General features: G+C 35.4%; 2 protein-coding genes across 2 annotated transcripts; both read right to left on the bottom strand.

Moving 5' to 3' along the window:
* Positions 1-1,735: 1,735 nt before the first annotated feature.
* LOC121254784 lies at positions 1,736-6,730 on the bottom strand. Its single transcript, XM_041154933.1, is given in 9 exon segments — positions 1,736-2,032; positions 2,035-2,206; positions 2,333-2,533; positions 3,413-3,505; positions 3,800-4,042; positions 4,362-4,727; positions 4,813-4,953; positions 6,223-6,416; positions 6,419-6,730. Coding segments are annotated over 9 exon segments (1,575 nt in total). The 5' UTR covers positions 6,546-6,730; the 3' UTR covers positions 1,736-1,994.
* A 1,021-nt stretch (positions 6,731-7,751) lies between these two features.
* On the bottom strand, positions 7,752-17,724 carry LOC121254785 (zinc finger MYND domain-containing protein 15). The gene is made up of 11 exons (XM_041154934.1): positions 17,551-17,724; positions 10,481-10,594; positions 10,294-10,409; positions 10,130-10,176; positions 9,955-10,055; positions 9,439-9,526; positions 8,982-9,090; positions 8,637-8,808; positions 8,448-8,519; positions 8,183-8,296; positions 7,752-8,061 (listed from the first exon to the last, which is right to left on the bottom strand). Exons 1-11 carry the CDS (start codon positions 17,650-17,652, stop codon positions 7,969-7,971), a joined length of 1,128 nt encoding a protein of 375 aa, XP_041010868.1. The 5' UTR covers positions 17,653-17,724; the 3' UTR covers positions 7,752-7,968.
* Between the last annotated feature and the right edge of the window lie 8,077 nt (positions 17,725-25,801).

Here is a 25,801-nt window from a genome sequence, read left to right as displayed (position 1 = left end):
ATCTATCTTCAACTCGTTATATTCCTAAAACCAACGTGATATATGAATTATATAATGAGAACTGCTCCACGTACGAAATATCTCCTAAGAATAAATTCATAAATTAATATAGATGCATATAATATTATTTTATAATAAAAATAATGTATCACATCAAGTCACGTCAATTTATAAATTTATTTTTAAATTTTATGTGATTTTTTATTATTAAAGCATTTTTCTTATGCCATATGATCAGCTTAAGCAATAAACTGATTTTTATTTGCTTATAATTACACCGATCACTAGTACTACTTAACTTTTCGATAGTTATTTTTAATTTATTTCAATATACAAACTAATTAGGTACATTAGTAGTGAAAATTTATGCGATTTACGTACTTAATATATATACTTCAATAAAACAATTTATTTCAAAATACATTGCATGTTTCTTACTTTATTTGTTTAAATCCAGTACCTTAAATACATCATTTACTATAAGACTACATTTATTCTTCATGAATAAATAATTATTTACAAATTTAGATATTCACTTATACATGCACTTTTTTTTATTCCTTCGGTTTGGTGAGAGGGAAAAAAAGATAGGAGAGGTGAGACGAGGTCGACCAAATTATATGACCAACCCTCTGAATAATCATGAAGAACAAAAATGTGCAAATCAGTTTTCTACATCGACAGGAAAAATCTGTGGGCGACAATACCCTGACGTTGCTTATTTATCATTCGCATTTCAGGTTACATTTAAATAGAGCAGGATTCAAATTGGGTGCTAGGGTTTTCCAGTAAATTTTCTGCTATAAGAGGGGGGTTATCAATAAAATGTATAGTCTCGTCCACTTTAGTTAAAAAGCAAAATAATAAATAGATAGCGATATGAGATTAGATGATTTACGGATAATAGTGAAATAATTTATAAATAATAGTAAAATATTTGAATATGTTTTATAGAGTTTTGGAAAGAAAAATTGAATAAAAATATTATATATTGTTATAATATAATTTTTTAGATCATTTTTATTTTAATATTTGAAAAAGTCGAATTATTTTTTATATTTTGCTTGAAAATTTGAAAAAATTATAATGATTAGATGAAAAAATTAAATTTAAAATTAAAAACTATTTGTATTTGGATATTGAGATGAGATGATTTATAAGAACTTTACTATCCAAAACAGGCCTAAGGAAATGCTTGGTGAATGAGATAAGATAAGAAATCTGGAAATAATAATAAAATGATTTGTGAATAGTAGTGAAAAAATTTTATATATGATATTTTATAGAATTTTAGAAAATGAGAGAAAAAGTTGAATAAAAATATGATAAAATTAAAATATTGTTAGAATAGAATTTTTTATTTTTATTTTAGAATTTAAATTTCTTTTTTCTTTTTTTTTTTTTAAAGTTTGAAAAAGTTTTAATGATTAGATAAAAAAGTTAAAGATTTAAAATTGAAAAATATTTGTGTTTGAATAATATAAAGAAAATGAGTTGAGATTAGATGGATGGGATGAGATGAAACCATCCCATATTCCAAACAAGCCCAAGTCTCATCTCTTCTCCGGTTATGAACGATAAACAAGAGCCAGTTGTAATTTAAGAAGTTACAATAATTTTGTTTAGTAAACATATATATATGATTCTCAGAGTTGCATTCCATAGAAAAGTGAAATGTTTTGTTACTGCATGCAACAAGTTTAATGCAATTCATCCACAATCACTGCAAACGATCTCACTACATAAAAATGTCTTCAGTTTGATAAGAGATATCTACAAATATTGTGTCTCATGCTGAAACTAAAAGTGCATATCAGTGACCAAGGATATTATTACCACAGACATGTGAAGCTACATGAAAATGTCGTACAGGTAGGTATATAAAAGCAGGATAGAGGCAGGTTTGAGGAACAACAATAACACATTATATACCGTGTGGCTAAAAAGACAGATTCAACGAGAGAGATGCCTTCGCATGCAAGTTAAATTTCGAATTAACATCGAATGGGCCTATCGTAAATAGGAGGTAAGGAGGGCAGTTCTCATTCATGTTGGCATATGGCTCTAGCGTGTTATACTGAGGCAATTCCATCCAATACTCACCAAGAACCTGGCAGAATGGGAGCCGTCCACCCTCATTGTTACACCAACTTGGCAGTCGTGTTTGGTTATCCTCAAAAATCTTGAGCATATATGCATCACGAATCTGCAACAATTGATAAAACCCATGTCATTTGTCATAATTGTTACATACAGTGACCCTAATGAGAATAAAAAAAAAAACAAGGAATATGAGTCCCAGAGAGGGGGGGCAAGGGGGATTATGACTTACAGTGAACTCAGTTACTTGAATAGAGCTAGAAAAAGGTCCAAAAATTCCAGCCTCTTTATACATTGCAAGGATAAATGCAACACAGGTTGTCGACTTCCCATCACTATACACCCACTCATCTTGTTCTGGAATGGTAAGCAATTGATCAAATGCTATTCCACGCTTTTCGGTTTCAGCTAGAATTTCATACAAGTCCAAATCCTGAAAATAAAAACAGCTAAAATGAGACATGACTATAGCAAAAGCAGCTAAAGGTAAAATATGCCAATGAAAATTAGAACTTTATGCTAAGACTAGCACAAAGCCAAGAATAGTTCTGGCCCATCATTATCAGAATCAAACAGACAGAAACTGCTTGAAATTTCTATCCTCTGTATCATCATCATCTGGTTGAAAAATGGCCCCACCATCAAATTTTGTGCTACTCAAAATATATTACCTACACAAAACCAAGACCACGAAAACTCAAAACCTCCGGAACAAGATCTTAAAAAAAGTAAAGTACAAGGGATAATTTTTCAATATGGAAAATTGTATTTCACCATTTCATTTCTGGTGGAAGGAAGCTAGTCAACAGTGAAACCAAAAAAAGAATTCGCAAGGCACACTCTTTGATGAGATTCATTGATCGACATGTGTTATAACAAATTTCCTATTGGCACTGTTCATTATCCATCCTTGATCGTTATCGATATTAATACCATTCATATAGCCTATTGCGGACATATATTCCACAGGTACGGTACCAAAACACCAGCTTCCATTGAACATAAAGATGATCTTCAAAAAACAGCAAATAGATGGCAATTGAAATGTCTCATAATGCGGAGATAGAACTCAGACTCATAACAAATATGTTAAACCGTCAACAAACAGGTCTAAAGAAAGACACTCATCAGCATCTAAGCATTTTTTTTCTCATAAAATACATTATTTGAAATTTCTATGGTCCATCATACACCAGGTCAACTGAGATTTTTGTTTGAAATTGGTGCGAAACAACATGCTTTAGAATCCATAAGTGTAAAATAAATCCCCATAAACAGTAGAAAAAGATTAGCATCAAAGGAATGCAACTACCTCAGTCCCTAGTCGCTTGTTTAGAGCTTCATTCCACATATTTGCAGCATATGCTGGCTGCATTCTAGTCCACATAGACATGACAGAAATGACCTGCAAACAGAACTAGCCAATTTAAAACTACTTGTGAATAACAATGTGCTGCTGCATCTATGTGAACTGACTGCAATACCCAAACACCACAGCAGTAAGTTAAATCACAATGCCAAAGCAGTGGTGAACCATGTGCATCACCATCATATAAAATCAATATGCCATAAGTTAATGAAAACTCCAGTGATATGCTTAGCAAGGATATGTAGCAACAGCTTTAGTTCATTCAGTAACCTCCATGAAAAAGCAAGTTCGATAAAGCACATTTATTTTAAAATTAGTGAAGATGCATACCAAGTGAGCATCAAGAGGTGGAGGATAGTTGTCAGATACTGTGTCAATCCAACTAAATATCATGTTGTGATAACCATATGGCTTGCCTGCCATGCTCCGAGCATACTCCCACGCAGCAGTGGAGTTGAATTTTGCACGCAACTCTGGATGCAATGGAAGCAAGGCTATTTGTGGATTAGAACTATCCTTTAGTGCTAACTCCCACCATTCATCCCATGGAATTACCACTATAATCTCTTCACCCTGCAATGTCAGAATAGGTATGGTTTAAAGACTTTTCAATCTGGGGGCCACTTAGAAAAAAAAAACGAAAAATGGAAAGTAGAATGCCCTCAAAATCATATCGTAATTCAAATCCATTCAAATGATCCCAAAAATGCAATTTAAGGAAAGGATAACAAAATTAGAGCCATATCAACCTAACACGGCAAAGTAAATACTGTCTACAAGCATGTACCCATGCTAAAATGAAGAGATCAAGCCATATATTATTTTATCAAATTTTACTAATTTAAGTTATGGGAATCTGTTCTTGTATTTGCATTAGTCATTTATTTCATACCTCTTCATTCTCGTGTCCAGATTCACCAACCCAAAGATTACCCATTTCATCCTTCAAACAAACTGCTGTATGACCAGCAAATGCACCAGTTACCCATTTTTCTAATGTCTCAAATCCACCCCACCGACCGCGGATCTTTGATACGGCTAAGAAGTCACCAGAATGAACATCATCAGGATTTATAGTTGCTCGCCAAGGCTGAGGACGTTTTTCAAATGATGCACTCATGTGGTTCTTCAGAAATGCTATGTTGGCATTCTGACCCCATGCAGTGTTTGAAAACAAAGGCAAGACATCCACTAAAGAAAGCAGGGTCCCTAGCATTCCTGATGGCATGAGAAATACAGAAATCCCGTGCTGCTTAACCTGATCAGGATTTAGCAAGAATATCATCTTTAAGCAACAAAGTTTACAGGCATAAGATCTAAACATACAGAGAACACAAGCATACATATTCCAACTCTGCATGCTCTTCCCATGAATCAAATTTCAATGTATGTTCTCTGGCAGAGAAGTAGTAATCCCATGTAATCCTGTAGGGTGTTGCAAAAACATACAGATCCATGCAGGTCCAGCTGTGCGCTGCAGATGTCTGTAAAGTGGAGAAAGTCAAACCAGGAAACTTTACCAAAATATCAAGAGCAAAAGAGAATATTTGAGACGTTGGATGATTTAACAAATCTACCAAGCATTTTTCCCTTACTTCCGATGCGTATTTCCCAAAAGAAAATTGGCATGGATACAATCACATAAACATGGATCTTTATAACATTTTAATACTAACTGGATCTATTGGGCAGCACCGCCAGTTAAGTTGTAAATTATGCTACAAACTGTAGAAATCTATTTTTAAGTATAAAATCAAGTTTACGGACACTCCCCCAACAGAGGAGGCACATCAAAGTAGACGGTTTTACATGGGCCGATGGAACAGTTTGAAAATCAGAACATAGAAGTGGGAAAGAGTAAGCTCGCTCCACAAATCAAGAACAAGATAAAGATAATACAAGCTTACAATCGGCCACATAAAGGATTCATTCAGTAGTAAGATTGAAATACTAGCTACTGCAAGGTAAGATCCATTATGGATATAAATTCATACCCGAATTCTAGGTGGATTTTTTTTTTTTTTTACTTACAAAAAAAAAAGTGTCTTGTGTTATTTAATGATCATTTATTAGTAGTCAATGGATGAGCCAACTTACATTTTTTAACACTTTACTTCATTGGTCAATTGTAATAGATTTTGATGGGTTGAATATTCACGACTTTCTTGTAACAGCTGTTAATCATGCCTAGGTGTTGCTCTTGTATATGTTCCCTGTACTTGGGCTATGCCCATCTTATTCATCAATAAGATTCTTGTATCGATAAAAAAAAATATTCATTACTACCTATGTTGGTCTTTCTTTATCTATCCGAAATCCACCCGTGAATTCCAGTGAATCTCGCTCCATTATTAACCATAAGGCTGAAATTTCGGAATATTCATTATTTCCAACCCTAAATAACATGAAAGTGTAAAGTACTGCAAGCGTTCCAACTTCGCGAGGCTACGCCATTCATTTAAATTATATCTAGCTAAGGAGACAAAAAGGGAAAATCTCAGAAAATAAACAAATATAAAAACCTTCCAAAGAAAACGTCACTGCAGATGATGTTCGATGTCCAAACTGGTCCAAAAAATTCAAATTTAAAAAGCTATCTCAAACTTGGTATCCAATTCAAGTTTCGATTGCAAAAAAGCAAAAAACAAATGCCCAACCTCAACCATTCTAAATTCAATTAAACCAAATTTAACAATACAGCATTTTAAATAACCGTCAACAAAATAACGATCATGATTGCGTATAAGTCTAACCTTGAGATAGAGAACACCGCCTCCCAACTGCTCGTCCCGATCGCCTTCGGTGAACTCAAGGCGAGCCTCGTTCCCATCAAAGCACGATCCTTTCCAGTCAATCGTCCCATTGTACGGACTGGCCGACCCGACGAAGGATGGCAACAAATCGACGGCGCTGTGGAAGTTGTTAAGCACCGGCCACGATATCTGACGGGCAGGGCGGGAAGCACGTCCTTGACCCGAAACGGCAGCTTCAGAGCGTGCCCAAAATGGGAACCGAATAGAAGTCCCAAAAGGCAGAGTATCAACGAGAGCCGTACGGATGGGGAGAAGAGAGACATGGAACTCTTGTGGGCTCCGTCTCTACAACTGTGGTGGAGAAAACCCTGCGGTTTGAGGATTTGGAAATTGGGAATTCTGAAACGGTGAAGAAAGTGGAAGGATTTCGGGATTTTCTACCAGTACGTGGCGGAGTCCTACACTAATTATTTGTAATTCCGTGGTTTATTTGTTCTATTTCCACGTCAAGGAGAATAATGCATTTTTTTCGGATTTTCTTTAGGATTGCTATCAAATTTTAAAAAAATTTATAAAAATAAATTCACAAATTAATATAATTTTATATTTTTTGTTAAATCTATTTTATAAAAAAAATAATTTTATAATTTTATATAATACGTTAGATTTATTTTATAATAAAAATAATTTTATAATTTAACATATTATATCTAGTCATATTAATTTATAAATTTATTTTTATAAAATTTCTGTATTTTTTTTATTATTAGCTTTTGCTATTCAAAGAAATTAGGGGTTAACAAAGAAAAACAAGGACTCCGGGACAGCATTGAAAAGCAGAAGGCATTTATGGACACATAATTCATGAAATTTTAAGAGGGCTTTGGCCAAGATTCTCTTCTTTTGAAGCATATACCATCTCTCCCGTTGCAAAATATAAAATATTTTGATCATTTCATTAGTCAATTTAAACATTTTTAAAAGGCTTTCACAAAGGAATTATATAAAAATAATTTTATAAAATAACATACTTTCATCTAATCTATTAAATCTACTTTACAAGAAAAGTAACTTCACAATCTGACAAACTACATCAAATTATTTCAGTTTATATAATTACTTTTGTGTATTCTGTTTGTGGCTAAAATATTTTCTATTTTTAAAAAAAACAAATCAAAATACTTGAGATTTTTTCACGAATGAATACCAGCAAATTTCAATTGAAACGGAGATTATTTATTCGGTATATGAGGGAAGTATGGGGTTTTAATTAATATGCCCAAAAAGGTAGGGTTCTCTTTATATTGTCTCTCTTGTGAAAGACTTTATTGTTGGTACTTGTAAATTAGTGCCGAGTCAATCATGGTGAGCTCGGTCTCTCTTCCAACTGCACTGCAGGGTGCAAGGCTTGACCAGAATGTCCTCTCTCTCAACCCGCATGGCCTAGCCAGCCTATGTTGAGTGTTGGAAAACTTCAGGTCTTCCTTTCTGTTTTGGTGAGACCTTTCAATCTACATATGCTTACGGTGGTTGCATCAAGATTCTTGATCTTGATCACCAAATTCACGCCCCGCACATGGTAATATCTTGAACACAGGAACATCTGAAAACTTCCGTACTGCTACATCAGTAAACATGTCTTTTTAAGCGTCGATAACTCAATGGAACGATTGTTTGAGTCGAGACTTCAAGAACTCCATCAGAACAAGCTAACGAACAGTCCTCAAACTGACATCCAAAACCATTTCAAATCCCAAAGAGGAAGCAATTACTGTAGCAAGGAAGAAACAGAGCACTGTTTGCGACCACCATCGGCTGCCTGAATGGATTTAATTGTATCTACAAGGCAGAGGCATAATTTGGAATCTAGTCAAATTAAGCAGTGACAATTCAATAAACAGTAGCTTTTGAGAGGGGAAGGGAGAGAAAAGACGGAAACAATAGAGCAACGTGAACACACAGGAAATGTGAGAGGATGGCCAGTTATAGTGCTTATGCAACAAGCTCCAAGATGACAAGCTTCTTCACAGTAATCGGAAAAAATTGCTCGGACCTTTGTCTCCTTAATTAGCTCCTGAAATGCTCATCCAAGCATCCATAAGAATTGAGTGAAAAAACGCATCGCTCATTCAGTTATTAGTTTCCAGATATAACAGCGTCTAGGTAGTTTAGCTAGCAAATACACACGTATACAATGTGAGATGTGTGGAGTATTAAAGACGTACAATTGTAGGCAACCAACTTGAATAAGCAGCAATGCCAGCATTTGGTGCAATCACCAAATGAGGAGAGAAATCCTGTTTACACAACAGAAGTCATGAATTACCACAAACTAAGCAGGGAAAAAGCCTAGTTGGCAGGTTTTGGACAAACAACTTAAGCACAAAAGATTTTTAAAAAATAAAGAAAGAAACCTCTGCTATATCCCTATATCGATCATGGTAAAGCCCACTTCGAAGCTGCAATGTCACTTTTGAAGTCCGACTAGTCTTTACATCCATGCTCATACTCTCACTTGAAGATTTGCAGCTGCAATCTGTCTCAAGGCAATGAGCACGATTGTAAAGATCAATCCTCTCACCATCCCTATTCATCACAGTGTCATAAAAGATAATTGACGGTTAGCATTAACGTTTGAAATATCCCAAAGTTCGCAAAGAAAGGAACATTTTAACTGCTAGCTAAATTTGTCCCCATGGGCTGAAGTTCCTATAAAAAGTAACACATGTTGCACATCCATTCTGAACTGGACAGCTGACCTATTTAATGGAATTGCAGGTCCAATAAGCTCTATATGCACATGCACACCAGGAAAAAGTGCATGCAACTCTGAGAAGACAGCAAGTTGAAGAAGCTCTTTCTCAGGCCCTATCAATAACAAAAACTTCAGTAAAAAACAATGATAATACTATAGATGATTGACTAACTAGTCATTACCAAATAGGCACATCAAATATAGGGATGTCATCCGCATTTCATAGATCATAAGCTTTATACAGGATTAACATCATACATTTTATATTACATCTGTACAATTATTTTTCACCCCAACTCAAGTACATTCCATACTTGATTTTGTGCCAGCAGAAAATGCGGCAACAAAAGTTCATGTCATACTATAGTAAAAAAATCGTAATAGTTAAAGAATAGTTCAAAAGAAAGACATCAAACATTAGATTGTACTGAGCTCAGGGTGGATAATTGAAGACAACGTACCGAGATAGTGTATGTAGAGTTTCTCCCTGATTTCATGGTTCGCGCTTCCCAAACCAGCCAATTGAATGGCATGATAAATTGTAAGTGGCTGGAATAAAAAACGTCTTTATACTTTTGGTAAGTATTTCAATATCCAAGAATTAGCAATTAGTAAAGATTGTGTATGGATTCGTAAATCAAAAGGGGCTGGGTTTGAATTCAATGTTTTGGAGAAATTAGCAGCCAAACCATAAAACACAAGACTTTGAATTGAAATATAAGTATATAACAGGCCAAACCACAGATTTTGCAAACATATTCCAAAAGAATCCTAGGAACCCTACATATCCAAACAAATTAGTGATTCCAAAAAAAGAGATTTTCTTAATACGTAGGGAAACACTTAGGTGTTGATTCCTCATACAAGCTTCCATTTTCCCATGTAAGAACTTGAGTAGACTGATCTACGAAAAGTTTTAAAGAACAGTCATAAGTGAGACAGAACTCAGCTAAAGACAGAAACTTAAGGTATCATACCCAGTGAAGAAGCAAAGCAGCAGGTGAATGAAGTGGAATGCACCTCCACTCATGGTAGTCCTTCCAACCACTTAACTGCTTTGATATTGGAGAAACAGGCTCTGCGTGTTTATATTGTGAATTAAAAAACACAAACTTTTAGTCCAAAAAAAGTGCCAGAAGCAAAATTTGATACCAGTACAAGGACACAAGATTCGGGGAAGATGCCAACCATCATTTGACCTGCCAATAAGGGGGAAAATATAGTTGACTACAATGAAGAGAACGTGCACCACCGCACAACATTGTTAAATATTTATGTACCATTCAAATAGATAAGTAAAAAACAAGATAAATAACCTAGAGCAATTAGAGGAAGTAACTGACGCCCCACAAGAGCATTCATGCAACCACATTCCCATTTGATGGATGCCCCTTTTGCTCAAGAATAAACACCTAGTCTCCTTTTCAAGGACCTAGCAGATTTGACCAGAAGTGGTAAATCAATAAAGTCAACAGAACATAAAATATAACCCGAGATAATTACCTGAAGTGTAGCTTCTTGAGAAAATGTGAAAGGAAAGTCGTTCAAGATATCTACACCTTTCATTTGTTGTTCTAATCTTTTGCACTCTTCCTTATGATCACTCCAGTGCAAAATCTGAAGGTATAAGACAGATAACAGCTTTAAGCCAAGCAACAAATATTGTTTAAAATTTGAGTATTAAAAAAAAGACATGAAAACCATATGAAAGTTTTGTAGGAGAAAATACTGCATAGCAACCCAAGCAACTTTGAACAGTGGTGGAGAGAAACGATAAAGGATCCCATAAGTGTAACGTTAATTCTTAACAGCAACTTGTGGGCAGTCTAGCGCAGTCATATCTAGCCATTACAAGTAATCACTACCTCCAAAGGTTTAAGTCCAGTAAATTACCTTAGCGGTTTCATTGATACTGAAGTTACTTTTCATCCCCATACAATCAATATAGACTCATGGGCAGCGGGAAGATATGGGTAATATGTAAAGAGGCCGACTATACATCAGCCTACACTCTCCACACACCTTACGTGGCATCTCTTTTTCTTTTTTTTTCTTTTTTTTTTTTAACCCACCACGTTAAGTGTGATGCGGCTGCAGCCAACAGTAGTCTGATGTAAATATTTTCTCATATGTAAAATAGTTCATTTCCTTACAGGCTTTCAACATTATTGGTTGCGTCATGTAATCTAGATATTGAAGTGGTAGAAATTTCGTCCCACAAAAGAAAACATGGTAATGACTAGATCTAGGTAAAAACCACACAATATTGAGCAAAATTGTCTCGACCAGCTGTCTAACATTCCAAACCCGTACGGAAATTACACAGGCGGTTCAAAGCATCAAAAGCACAAGGTTGCACTAAAAACAAACTAGGATGAAGAATGACTTCTGAAGGCCACAATACCTTTTCTAGAGGTAGAAGTGTAAGGATGTGAAACAGTGAAACAGTGGTAATTTGAACAAAGAAAAGGTGAAGAGCAGATCAATGGAAGAAAAGTTCCGTTTCCATTTACTGTCAAAATTCATGCTATGCAAGTCTGTGCTCTCGAGCATATATACAGAGAACCCTTTTAACAAACTAACAACCTAAACCTCTCACACTATGCCAGCTAATAAACATGTACAAAAAGAATAAATGAATTGTTAAGGCATACGACAATAAAAATGCAAAGGACTTAATGTATCGAACGACTTGTAGCTTTAGTCTTGGTCTGTATCTGTTGACACTCCCCCGCAAGATGGAGAATAGTAATTTACTATTCCCATCTTGGACAAGTGTGCTTGAAGAAGATAATAGGGTAAAGCTTTGGTGAATGTATCGGCCAGTTGTGCTTGAGATGAAACATGAGCTGTAGTTAGACTTCCTTCTTGACTTTTATCACGTATCAAGTGACAATCAAGTTCGATATGCTTGGTTCTCTCATGAAATACCGGATTTGCAGCAATGTGAAGAGCTGCCTAGTTGTCACAGTAGAGAATGGCAACTTGTGGATGAGAAATACCAAGATCATGGAGAAGATATCGAAGCCAAGTGAGTTCTGAAGAGGTGGCAACCATGGAGCGATATTCGGCTTCAGCTGATGATCTTGAGACAACCGTTTGCTTCTTAGTTTTCCAAGAAATAAGCGATTGTCCTAAGAAAACACAATATCCTATTGTAGATCGACGGGAATCCGGGCAAGAAGCCCAATCCGAGTCACAATAAGCTGTAAGTTGAAGCTGAGATGAGGATGGGAGCAAAAGGCCTTGAGCAGGTGCAGTTTTAATGTATCTTAAAATACGGTAAGCTGCTGCCAGGTGTGAGGAAGAGAGCTGATCCATGAATTGACTTAATAATTGAACAGCAAAACAAATGTCAGGACGGGTTATTGTGAGGTAGGACAATCTACCAATTAACCTTAGAAATATATTAGGATCAAGAAGTGGCGTGCCTTCAGACTTGCTGATTTTGAAATGTTGATCCATAAGGAGTCTAAGGGGCTTGCATCCAAGCATACCCGAATCTGCCAAAATGTCTAAGGCATATTTCCTTTGAGAAATATGTATACCCTTTGAAGATCTAGCAATTTCCAACCCCAAGAAATAACGGAGACAACCAAGGTCTTTAATCTTGAATTTGTTATTCAAAAAAGTTCTTAGAGAAGCAATGGAATCATTGGAATTGCTAGCAACAAGAAAATCATCAACATAAATCAGCAAAGCAATAAAACTGTCCCCTTCATGCTTGGTAAATAAGCTGTAGTCAGACCTTGACTGAATAAAACCGAAGGCAATGAGGGATGAAGTGAGTTTAGAGTTCCATTGCCGTGAGGCTAGCTTGAGGCCATAAAGGCTTTTAAGTAATTTGCAAACCTGATTTGGTTTACCCTTAGTGTATCCCGGGGGTTTCTTCATGTAAATTTCTTCATGTAAATTACAATTAAGGAATGCATTATTTACATCAAATTGATGTAAATACCATCCTTTGATGGCAGCAACACTAAGAAGGCATCTAACAGTTACAAGCTTTGCAACGGGTGAGAAAGTTTCAGTGTAATCTATGCCTTCTTGTTGAGTGTAGCCTTTAGCTACAAGTCTAGCTTTAAGTCTTTTTACAGTACCATCAGACTTGAATTTAATGTGATAGACATACTTACAACCAATTGCTTCTTTCCCTTTAGGCAAATCAGTGATGGTCCAAGTATGATTATTTTCCAAAGCTTCAATTTCAGCATCCATAGCTTTGCACCACTCAGGATCTTTAATTGTTTATTCATATGAAGTTGGCTCATTTTGAATGGAAATGGATGATGAAAAAGCTTGAAAAGAAGGATTAAAGTGCTTGTAAGATAAGCAATCAGAGAGAGAAAAAGACTTACCATTTAATAAAGGACCTGCTTTGGAATCTGATTGCTAAGGTGAGGCAAGCCTGACTTGTTTGCAGTGAAAATCCTTCAGATATTGAGGAGCAATTCTATGTCTGGTGGATCTACGAAGTGCAGGGGCAGCAGGCAAAGAAATAATGGATTGATTGGTGGTAGGGGTGTTAAATCATGTTAACGAGTCGTGTTCGTGTCGTGTCAAGACATGTATATTATACTATATAGGTCAACCCTAACCCGACCTGTGAAGCGTATTGTGTCAAAATCTCAAACCCTAACACGACCCATTAACATAACGGGTCGTCTCGTGTCAACCCGTTTTGACCCGTTTATGTAAATGGATTGAAACAGACCCAAAATTAACCCATTTTATCTAGTTAAGTTTAGCATAATTTTATATAAATATTAAAATCACAATATCTATAAAAAATATAAAACTAACTACAAGTCCAAATTACAATCCAAACAATAAAAATATCGAAATTAAAATTCCAACAATTTTATTTTTTAGGTATAAGAGTATAATTGTAACTTTAACTTTTTTAACGGATCATAATGGGTTATAACGGGTTGACCCGTTATCAACCCGTTAAGCTATCGTGTCTTAACGGGTCAACCCGTTTTTACCCAAACCCGTTAAGAGTAAACTCTAACCCGCTTTTATTGTGTTATGTTCGTGTTGGGTTAACGGGTCGTGTCACATATTGCCACCCCTAATTGGTGGAGAAGGGGGGAGAGAGAGGAGGGAGTAAGGCAATCAGCAAAGACAATGGGAAGAGTATGGTGTGAAGGAGAAGAAATTATGGGAGTAGAAGGGTTGGAAGTTGGAAAATCTGAGAAAAGTGCTAAGGGAGGAGAAAAAATGAGTGTAGGTAAGTTTGTGGAAGGAGGTAAGAGAGGTGTTTGAAAAGGATAAGTAAATTCATGAAAAGTAACATCTCTTGAAATGAAGATGGTGCTAGTTTTGAGATCCAAAAGTTTGTAGCCCTTGGTACCAAAAGGATAACCAAGGAATGCACATGCACGACCTCTAGGGTCCAACTTTTTTCTATTTTGGATAAGTGTGACAGCAAAACATAGGGAACCAAAAATTCTCATATGAGCATATTCGGATTTCTTATTGAAAAGAAGCTCATATAGGGTTTTATTGTTTAGAATGGATGAGGGAAGCCTATTAATGATGTATGTGGCTGTAAGGATGGATTCAGTCCAGTAAGTTAGAGGAAGACCAGCTTGAAAAAGAAGGGCACGAGCCACATTTAATAAGTGCTGGTGCTTCCTCTCAACAATGTCATTTTGTTGAGGGGTTGCCACACAACTTTTGTGATGAATAATTCATTTTTTATTGAAAAATTCTTGCATGTTAAATTCAGCACCATTATCACTTCTCAGAATTTTAATTTTCACTTGAAATTGTGTCTCAACAAGATTGTAAAAGGCTTCAATGCATTTTCTTGTTTCAGTTTTGGCAGCAAGCAAATAAAGCCATGTAGTTCATGAAAAGTCATCCACAATAGTTAAAAAATACTTTGAGCCATCATGGGCAATTGTGGAACAAGGGCCCCATAAGTCAAAATGAATTAGCTCAAAGATTCTTGATGAAGAGTGTGAACTATCAGGAAAAGGTAAACAATGAAGTTTAGCTAAGGGGCAAATTGTGCAAGATTTTTCATTAATAGATGAAATTTGCTTGTGTACAAGAGAATGTGAAATTAACTGTAATCGAGGAAATGATAAATGGCCCAGGCGACAATGCCATAGGTGAGTATTAGAAACAGAGTTTGCAATGGAAGTAAAACGATTGAAATTGTTGTTTTTGCTGTATGAGTTTGTTGAGAGGAAAGTAGACAAAGTTGAGGGGAGAACTTCTTTGCAAATGAGGTGGTACAAGCCATGCTTGAGCTCATCCTTCCCAATCGTTATCCATGAGTGCAGGTCCTGAATAAAACAGTAAGTGGAAAAGAAAAGCAAACAACAATTGAGAGTAGACGTTAGTTTGTTTGCCGAAATAAGGTTGAAGGAAAAAGATGGCACACAGAGAACATCATGTAAAACGATAGAGGTCGTTAACTGAATTGTTCCAATGTGTGTAACAGGAGCGGAATTGCCATTAGGCAATTTCACAAAATAATTAACCGTGGATGTGATGGAGGTAAAAAAGTTGGTGCTACAGACCATGTGATCTGTAGCACCTGTGTCTAGTATCCACTTGATGGAAAATGTATTTACGAATTTGTGTGTGTGTGTTGACAAAGAAATGAATGTACCAGACATTTTGGAACATGATGTTGTATGAAGAGAGGATTGAGGTGGATTCCTGGAGTGAATGGCAGAAGCCGCAATTGGAGAATCCTGAGGTTGGATCAACGCCATTAGTTGCTGATATTGTTGCTTAGTCAAACCAAATTTGTCATCACTGTTGTCTTCAGAGTCATTGGCAAATGGAAGAGAGGTCTGATTTGCAAGGAAACCAGAGTTCTGTTGCTGCTTGGTATGATATTTGTGGCCAGGTGGATATCCATTGAGTTTGTAACATTTCTCAATGGTGTGGCCAGTCAAGTTGCAATGTGAGCAAACGGGAGGCTCAGCATTGCCAGCCTTGAAACAGGTCTCGAAGGTGTGACCAGTGATTTTACAGTGGCTACAATATGGATGGTCTTTTTTGAAGGATTAGAGATAAATTTGGAAGGTTTTTTGACTGCCATAGCCATGGTTTCGGGGATGGGGTGTGGGAGGTCATTTGATGGTGTCGTTCCTGCTGTTGGACGAGAGAAAATACTTTGGGGACAGGGGGAATCGGATCCATAAGCATGATCTGGTCTCGGATGGGAGAATAAGAGTCGTTGAGACTCATTAAAAATTGCAACACACAATCTCTTTGATATCTATCCAGCAAGGTTTTCATAGTACCACAATTGCAAGGGGAATGGGATCGTATACAGAGAGTTCATCCCAGAGAGCTTTTAATTTGCCATAGTAAATACTTACCAGATCGTGGTCTTGAAGCAGAGCAGCCAGAGCCTTCTTGAGTTGGTAAATACGGGGACCATTTTGTTGGAAAAATCATTCTTGAAGATCCAGCCAGATTTCTCGAGCATCATCAACAAAGAGAACGTTGGGCTGGAGAGAAGGACTGATGGAGTTTTGGAGCCAAGAAACGACCATGTCGTTACAGCGCTCCCAAAGCTCAAGTAAAGGGTCTGTTGGTTGGGATGGTTTGAGAAGTGATCCGGTGATAAAACCGAGTTTGTTTTTCGCGCGAAGAGCACGACGCATTGAGCGAGACCATGTGGCGTAATTGTCTGTAGTAAGGAGGTCAGCAACAAGGGTTAGGGCTGGGTTATCGCCATGGTCGAGGCGGTATGGGTTCGTCGGATCACTAAGATTAAGGTATGGAGATGATGTGTTTGATTTTGAGTTTGAGTGAACTTGAGAAGAATCGGAGCTAGAAGTTGCCATTGAAAGTGCTCTCCCTAGCTCACTGATAACATGTAAGGATGTGAAACAGTGGTAATTTGAACAAAGAAAAGGTAAAGAGCAGATCAATGGAAGAAAAGTTCCGTTTCCATTTACTGTCAAAATTCATGCTATACAGGTCTGTGCTCTCGAGCATATATACAGAGAACCCTTTTAACAAACTAACAACCTAAACCTCTCACACTATGCCAGCTAATAAACATGTACAAAAAGAATAAATGAATTGTTAAGGCATACGACAATAAAAATGCAAAGGACTGAATGTATGAAACGACTTGTAGCTTTAGTCTTGGTCTGTATCTGTTGACAAGAAGACCGGCTCGAGGCACTAATCAGCAAGAAACTGCATTTTTCACAAGTCCTAGCATCCTACAAGCACCCAGCGTGGCGCATTTTCTCACTCGTCAACTGTTAATTTTTTTCGTCTAAAGAGTCATACTGTATTGTTGCAGGTATAAGCTGAAAAATAGTGTCACTAAACTATTCTGGCCATTATGGCCAATGAGCATGACTTATAATAGGATTCTTTTTCTGACTGATAATTTGGAGCCAATTTTGCCGAACTGATACAGAACCAGTTGTGGTTATGCACCAAACAATAACAGTTAACGCTACCAAATTTAAGAAACTTGGGTGCTACTATGCAACATGATATTTAAAATTGAATTTTTTGCAGAACAATTGAACTCAGAAATCACATGAAGTGTCAGTAAAAAGAACGTATATATGGGGAACCTGGTGAGAGGCAGAACAATAAGCAACGGCTCCGCAGCGGCTACAGCGTCTTCTGGGTGCGCCCAAACACCGAGTTCCCCTCCCTTTCCCGGCGCACTCCATTGTTTCCTGGCACACTTCCTTCAAAGCCAAATGACCCTCTGTCCCTCTCTGCCCAATGACCTTCTTCTCCTCCCCCGGGTACGGAGCTTAGAATGGACAGATTTGGGCCTGTCCAACTCTGCCCCAGTCCATCTACAACTAACCCAAAATCAAAACCCAGCCTATTTATAATCTTGGGCTAATACTTCGGGCCCAACAAAAAAAAGTGCGACTCTTGGGTGAAAACCTTGTCCTCGAAACCGACTCAACGAAACATAACACCTTTTTCAAAAATATGTTTACAGATATTGTAGCCAAATTTATGGCCCGTTTATCACACCAATCAATATGTTTGGAATAAGAGAAATATTAGATGCAATTATGGATTATGAGTTGTGCAAACCTTACGCATTCTTTTTAAAAAAGAATAGAATTTATTATTAAAAAAATAATTTTTATGTGGTTCTCATGTTTATTTATTTTTTTCAAAAGGAAATACTCTAACTACAAAAAAATTACACAAAAGCAATCATATGAACTGATGTGATTTGATATGGTTCGTCAGATTGTAAAGTTACTTTTATTATCAAGTAGATCCAATAAATCAGATAAAACTACATCAATTTATGTAATTACTTTTTGGATATAGCAGTACTAATTTTCAAAAAGAATATACTGTGCTTACGTATTCTATGATTATAAATATCATTTCTCAAATGTTTAGGATGAAAAGTTCATGATAACAATATTTTGTAATTAAGTATTACTGTGTAGTTCTAAAATAAATTGGTGGGTAAACACAATAATTGTGACTCCTTACAATTATAAATAAATAAGTCAAATTTAAATATGTTTTTATGTTATGTGTTATATGTTTATTATCTCTAATAAATAAGCTTGTGAGTAAATTTAATTTTAAATTTCTTTGAACGATAACTCCATAGCCATCACGGCACGCGTCCCTGGAATCTGAATACACGAGATTTTTACAATTCTGAAAATGAAATCTGATATTTTTAGTTTAAAAATTTTGTAATAAACGTTTTTCTACCTCTCTTGCCATTCAGACTAAGCATCCGTTTGAGATTGCGGCAGGGTCTTAAAAAGTAGTTAAAGTTTTTTAAAAGTTCTTTAATGAAAAAATTAAATTGTTTGAATATTATATATTAAAATATTTTTAATTTCAAATAAATAAAAAAATATTTTCTTCAATCGTGCTTATCAGGATAATACAGAACGTAATTCAAATTTTAAAAAAATTATAAATGGATGAAAATATACATATATCTTTAAAATAATTACAACTTTCAAACTTTTAAGGATATAATCATAATTTTTTAAAATTCAAATAATTTTTATCTCTACCTCATAAAGTATTTTTTTAATTTATTTCCAAACAACTGTAATATGTTTCAAAGTGCTTTAAACATAGAGAAAATCTTATAACCAATCATTCCATTATATCCAAAATAAGAGCCCCCAATATATAAGTGACACATAGACATTCTAGATTAATCGTCATGTAACCGCATATCAGATTTGAAATTTCCAAATCAATTGGCCCCACTCTCACACGGAAAGAAAATCTCCTCCAGAGCATCCTCTTCTTCAGACCAATGCACGGCCTTCTCAAGCCTCCTCTCCAAAGTATCGTCTTTCTCCAGTGAGCTTGCCCACAACCCCCTCCCCCCTCCCCCCCCCCCCCCCCCCCCAAAAAAAAAAAAAACAAACATTCTCCTGCATGTATGTTTCTGACTTATATGCCTAAGATCAACGTCCTTCTCTACTTCTATTTTATCACAAGTGTATTTTATGTCAAAAATTGCGTAAGTGTATTTTATGCCCAGGATCATCTATTGCTTGTTTGAGTGCAAGTCTCTATATATTATATAAACATCATCTTGCAAGTCTCTATATATCATATTCTATATTATACCAAATTTGTTAATACTAGCAAATTGTAAACGTATTAAGTACATGAAAGCTTATAGAGGACTATTTGAAGCAAATTGTAAGTATATTTTAATTTCTCTCTCTCCTCTAGTGTTTTGACGCTCTTTTATAGAACTATTTAAAGATGGAGGGTTGGTGCATTGAACATGTTCGAGTCTTTGACCAACTCAATTTTTGGTGGTTTAATGGAGGAGCTCCCTTTCTCCTGCTGCTGAGAGAGAGAACAATCCCAAGGTGACGGGCAACAGAACTGGTGATGGAAAACTGATGATGGTATCGTGCGGCGGTGGGCGACGGGAACTACGGTGTGCAAAGGTTTTCTGAATGGGGCTCAAATCGATTTTTGAAGGGGTGAGGAGAAGATGTGTTTTATCGTCTAGTGTAATGAGTCTATTATAATTTCTATGAAATTACTTATGTGACAGTGTTATTGGAGAGCTATTAATGCCTCAATGTTGGATGGACTGGTGCAAAGCATTTTTCTTAAACATATGGTTACCAACTAGTAAATAACATTTTAATAGTATAACTTATTACTTAAATTATAAGCTATAAGCCCTAAATCTATAAGTTATATTAACCTTAAACATGCACTAAATAGAGGATAATTAATCTAATTTTGCAGAACATAATCTAATCTTTGCAGAACAAATGTACTGCTTTTCGAGAAACCACGAATACGTAATAGTTACTCTTTATCTCTTATGAATAATCAAACCTACTATTGTAAAACGCAGCTACATGCACGCATGAAGATATTGAGATGGTTTGAAAATAGTAGAATCAAAATTGAATTATTTATTATATTTTGTATGAAAATTTAAAAAAATTATAATAATAAGATGAGTTGAGTTGAGATAGATTTTGAATACAAATTAGATTTATTTCAAAAATTAAAAGGTCAATGTCTTTCACTGCTGCGCCCAAAATGATTATTTCAAAGTCCATCTAATGATATGGTCTAAAACAGAATATTGTAATCATCATCGTTATCATCGAACTGATTCTTTTTTAGAAATCGTAACCAAAATATTATTATTCCGATAATATTATTATATATATATAGCATATCCTAAATTGTCCCATCCTCAGGTCCTGAAATGGTGGTGTTTGAAATTCTTGGAAACTGTTCCAGTTTCCTGTCTGGTAAAGAGAGGTCCAAAGCCTCCGTGGATTTTGCTGGTACATGAAAGAGAAAAAGAGAGTAAAAAAAAAATACCACACAAAAAAATGCCCCAAATCGCACTATTTTGACTGAAAAAAGGAGATGCCAATATCTTTTAAGAACAAAAGATGGATCATCCATTCATTCATGCCGTCCTTGATCTTCTTTTTTTAAAGTTGTTGAAAAATCTATATGATTTTTGCTGTTGTATTTGAACGTCCTTGGGGTTTCTATGGCCGGTTGTCTTTGAACTTGATCGGATCTTTATCCATACAGTTGAGTTCACTTGGTCGGCCATAACTCTTTGTTCCTATGCATGACTTTGCGATGATGAACAGCGAACACATTGTATGCACCGGCCTTTAGCTACTAGCCAAACGTATACCCATCACCCCCTCAAATTATCCATAAAAGTATTAGACATAAATACCCTTGATTAAAAAAATGGGAGACGTAAAAAAGGTGAAAAAATTATGTATTTTAAAAAAATAATTTAAAACATAGTAATAAAATAGGTCTAGTTAATTAATCCTTGTTTTTAAAGGAAAAATGGGTTACATTACAATTTTTTGGTAGTCTTGGAGATGATTGACGAAATTGATAATTTAGGGAGGTAATTACACATTGTGTGATAATTTGAGGAGAATATGTGTGTATAATGTATAGAGTAATGCTAGATATGATTATATATTATGTAAATGCCGCGCATTTTATTTGAAAAAGAAAAATATCTACTATTAAATAATTTATTTATTTTTATGTAGATATCATATTTACTCTTTTTTTTTCAAAATGAGTGTGCAGCGCTTGCACACTCCATGACTCTAAATTTGGAGTGCTACCCACAACCTCTAGGGCGAGGGACCCCATTCAGAGTGCCGGGGGCGGGGGTGGGGGCGGACACCATATTCGTTTGCCCCTCTCCCACCCCCGCCTTACCCAAATGGGCCCACACCCATTGGGAGTTTATGAGTCCAAAAAAATCAAGAACACATTTCGAGGCCAAAAAATGGCCCAAAACCTGTTTCCAGGCCCAAAAATATCATTGTACAAAGCTAAAAACTTAAATTCTAGCCCTCATGCTTAAAATTTTAAAAAAGTAATCTAAGATATTAAAATGCAAATGAAAAACTTGTATACTTCTAAGTTCCAACTAATAATCCTAAGTTATTACAATAATACAAATTAATCTAAAACTATTACAAATTAGACTAAAAATATTACAAGTTTTCACATAATTTAAATGAATAATAATAATAATACAATTAAATAATAAATTGTAGCAAGATTACAATTGACTCTTTACTTGTCATTTCACATTGTTCTAATATTGGAATTGGCTTGTTGTCACTGTGGTGAGTGGGTTGTGCTGTGAGATTATAAAACTTGAAACATTAATGGGAAAATAAATTAGAATTATAAACAAGAAACAAAAATCATAAATACAAACATTATATAGATATGTAAAAATTTCAAACATTAAAAGTACTAACCAATATCAATATGATTAAATCTTTGGAATTAGGATTTGGCATATGACAATGTGATTATAAAAACTAAAAAAAAATACAAGAAAAATAATTAGAATTAAAAATATTATATAAATACAAAAAAATAATTCAAGGAAAAATTATACAAACCAATGGCAATGGTAGATCCAATACATACGAAGTCATATTGCAGCCGGTGTAGAACTACCATCATGCATCGCAGTTGACCCTAAAACAATTAAATTTAAAATTAATACCGGTTAAATGCATATAAATAAATTAAATTAATAACAAAAGAAAAATCAATTAATTAAGAAATATTACCGTATCCAGACTGATCACTACCTTCCTCCTCGTGTGCCTCCTCAAAGTCTAGCATGTCCGGAATATGAATTGGGTTCCCTTTGATCCAATTCTGAGAGCAAATCAATGCCTCCAGAGTAGTCGGAAAGAATGAACTCTGAAATTGATCAAATATGCACCATTCGATGCTAAAGGCATCCTTATAGTCTTGGGCCGTCTCCAACGTCAAGAATGTTGGGTTTCATCTTGTAAGAACATCAAGACAATCACCCTTCTTGTATTCAATACCCATAGACCTCATAGCAACTTTAAATTTCTCAAATCTAGCAGGTGAAGATCTCACAAACCTCACCACACTTCTAACCCTTGAAACCGAATCATCAAGATCTTTCAAACCATCAGTCACAATAAAATTTAAAATATGTGTAGCACATCTCACTTGCAAACATTCACCACCCATGATTGACTTATTGGTCTCTCTAATATAGTTCTTAACATTCACTCCTTTATTGTGGCCACCAAGGCACTCCCAATGGTTTCACCTTTATGATCGAAAATTTTACAAAACTTTAGAATTTTTTCTTCTTTTTTTTTTTTTTTTTTTTTGTAATTTCCAATCACAATCTATAAAATGTGACGTCAAAGACATAATTAAAATTTTAGACAGATGTTCATATATCAGTGATGAGGCAAACTCTTTGACCCACCAATTGGTTTTTTAACAAATCTTTTTTTACACCGTAATGTTTCCAAATATCCTTAGCCACCTTGTGGTGAGACAAAAGTTTAAACCTAAGTTTCAAACACTTAGAATATGCTTTGGAACCATTTGCCATCAACGGTATCTCACCCATTATTACCATACGAGTTAGGTATCTCCGGCACTTCTCTGGATCATAGTTTGTAAATCCATTCAACGTTCCTCCTACTCCCATCCGCCATTTTTTTAAATCCATACAAACAAAAAAAATTTGGACTCTTTTTGTAAAGATTTTACTATTTTTCTCTTTTTGCATTGTTTTTATAAGTGGACCTTTAATTGGGATGTACCATGTCTCCTTTAGTGACATCCATACACTTTACCACAATGGTTACACTTAGCTTGAAAGTTATTGGGGCACCACCCCCTATTTTGGTGAAATGTGACCAAACAAACGAAACTAGTTTCTTGCTTGTTGGGGGGATAAGGGGTAGGTGTCCGGTTAGTGTTTGTGGTTGTGGCAGGGGTAGGGGTAGGGGTAGGGGTAGGGGTAGGAGAGCTACTACTAAAATCTGAATGACTATCCATTCCCGTTAACTCACAAAAATCTGAAATGATGCAAAAAATATACAACAATTAAAACCATACAATCATGAACATCAAAATAGAATGGGTTTTTGATATCGAAAACCCAAAAATAAAATGGGGTTTCAATCTTGAAACCTAAAAACAAATTGGGGTTTCAATATTGAAACCCCTAAATTAGTTTAGGGTTTCAATCTACTCCATTTCTGGACAATACTTTGAACATCTGCCCATATATCATTAGTTGTTGAGCATTCCCAAAGAACATACATAACTAACTCCTCTTTTGAATATCAGATTGGGCAACTTTGATCTTCAATAATTTTTCTCTTGAATAGGTTCTTTTTTGTAGGCAACAAGTCATTTCCAGCCTTCCACATGAAAAGCTTTATCACACCTGGCACTTAAAGATCTCATATGTTTCTCCACCTTTTATCTTCCTTCTCCTCCTCTGAACATACACCTCTACTGTTTTTCAATTTTCAAGTTGCAGATAATAAATACTACTTACAGTGAACACACCTTTCTTCGATGGACACCAAATAATCCAATCTTGTGCATTTCCTATACTCAAAGGTATACTTAGAATCTATTCAACCTCTTCACTTGAAAAAATAGCTATAATCATTTCCTCATCTCATTCCCCTTTATGCTTTAAAATAAGCTCTTCCACCTTGGAATCTTCCCTCAAGATAAAGACAGGCGGCTACATAAAAAAGGATGTTGGAGTTGGCAACCATTTGGAACCCCAAATTTGAATCTTGCTTCCATCTTCCACTCTCCACCTTAAACCCTCTTTCCACAGCTCTCTAGTTGACCATGTACTCCTCCATATTAATGATGGTTATGAGCTAAACTTTGCCTTGATTAGACTAGAATGCCTAAAGTACTTTTCTTTGAAAACCACAGCTACTAAGTATTCAAGATTCTTGATAAACCTCCACCCTTGTTTTGCTAAGAGTGCTAGATAAGCTTTCCAAGTCCCTAAACCCCAATCCTCCCTTCCCTTTTACATTCTCATCTTCTCTCATTTTCTCCAATGTATTCCCCTTCTTTCTATTTCTTGCCCCACCAAAATTTCGAAAACATACCATTTATGTCATTACCCAGTTATTTGGGAAGCTTGAATACACTTAGGGGTGTAACGGGTCCGGTTTTAGACAAAATTTAGGACCGAACCGGTATGTACCGGTATGCATTTTCAAAACCGATTACGCACCAGTTACTCTTCTAAACTGGTATCTCCGATATTACCGATTTTCAATCCGGTTCAATTTGATTTTTTGGTTTTTTAAAATGTTAGTTTGTCATTAAAAATCTGTTAATAAAAAAACTGTTTCAAAAAATCTGTAGTTGAGAATAGAAATGAGATTTCAAGCATGTAAGAGATCTGAGGTACTGAATTGGACACAAGACTCTCTACATTTCATTGATATTTTTTTTTTATATTCTCCCAAACTCATAAACAAAAAATGCTAGCATTTTCAATAACACGAAAAATGTGCAAATAATATTTTTTTTAAGTATTCTTTTAGTTCTATTTAGAATTATTTGTCTCCATTGTTGTATTATATTTGTTCTTTGAGTTCCTCTGTTGAGCACACCTACTTTTTGTAGTTATTTTCTATAATTGTGGAATGACTAGAAAATACTTGTCGACATTCTTTAATGGTGATAGAAGTCTTTGTCCTTCTATTTTAATGTATAAGGTTGTAAGCTTCATACCACCTTCATTATTTCATCCCAAGCAGAAACAAATCTTAGAAATTTAACCCAACAATTTACCTATACTTAATACTTTTGACATAAACTTGAAAGTAGTTGGGTACTATATACATGGTTGTTGAGTTGCATAATAAATGCAAGTGAGTGAAATTCAAATTCGAAGTGAACACAAATCACTTTTTCATTCTTTTATCAGAAAGAAAATATGTGGGTTCGATTAGGTCTTAGTTCTCTATCACATGGCTGAAA

Source organism: Juglans microcarpa x Juglans regia, chromosome 3D (assembly GCF_004785595.1).
Source record: "Juglans microcarpa x Juglans regia isolate MS1-56 chromosome 3D, Jm3101_v1.0, whole genome shotgun sequence".
Taxonomy (NCBI): domain Eukaryota; kingdom Viridiplantae; phylum Streptophyta; class Magnoliopsida; order Fagales; family Juglandaceae; genus Juglans; species Juglans microcarpa x Juglans regia.
This window is presented reverse-complemented; position numbering and strand designations above follow the sequence as displayed.

Coding starts and splice junctions, on each gene's coding strand:
- LOC121254785 (XM_041154934.1), bottom strand. CDS start 17,652: ATGGAGTGCGCCGGGAAAGGGAGGGGAACTCGGTGTTTGGGCGCACCC. Junction 10,177..10,293: donor ACTTCCTCTAATTGCTCTAG/GTTATTTATCTT, acceptor CCTTATTGGCAG/GTCAAATGATGGTTGGCATC. Junction 9,091..9,438: donor ACTCTACATACACTATCTCG/GTACGTTGTCTT, acceptor TGTTATTGATAG/GGCCTGAGAAAGAGCTTCTT.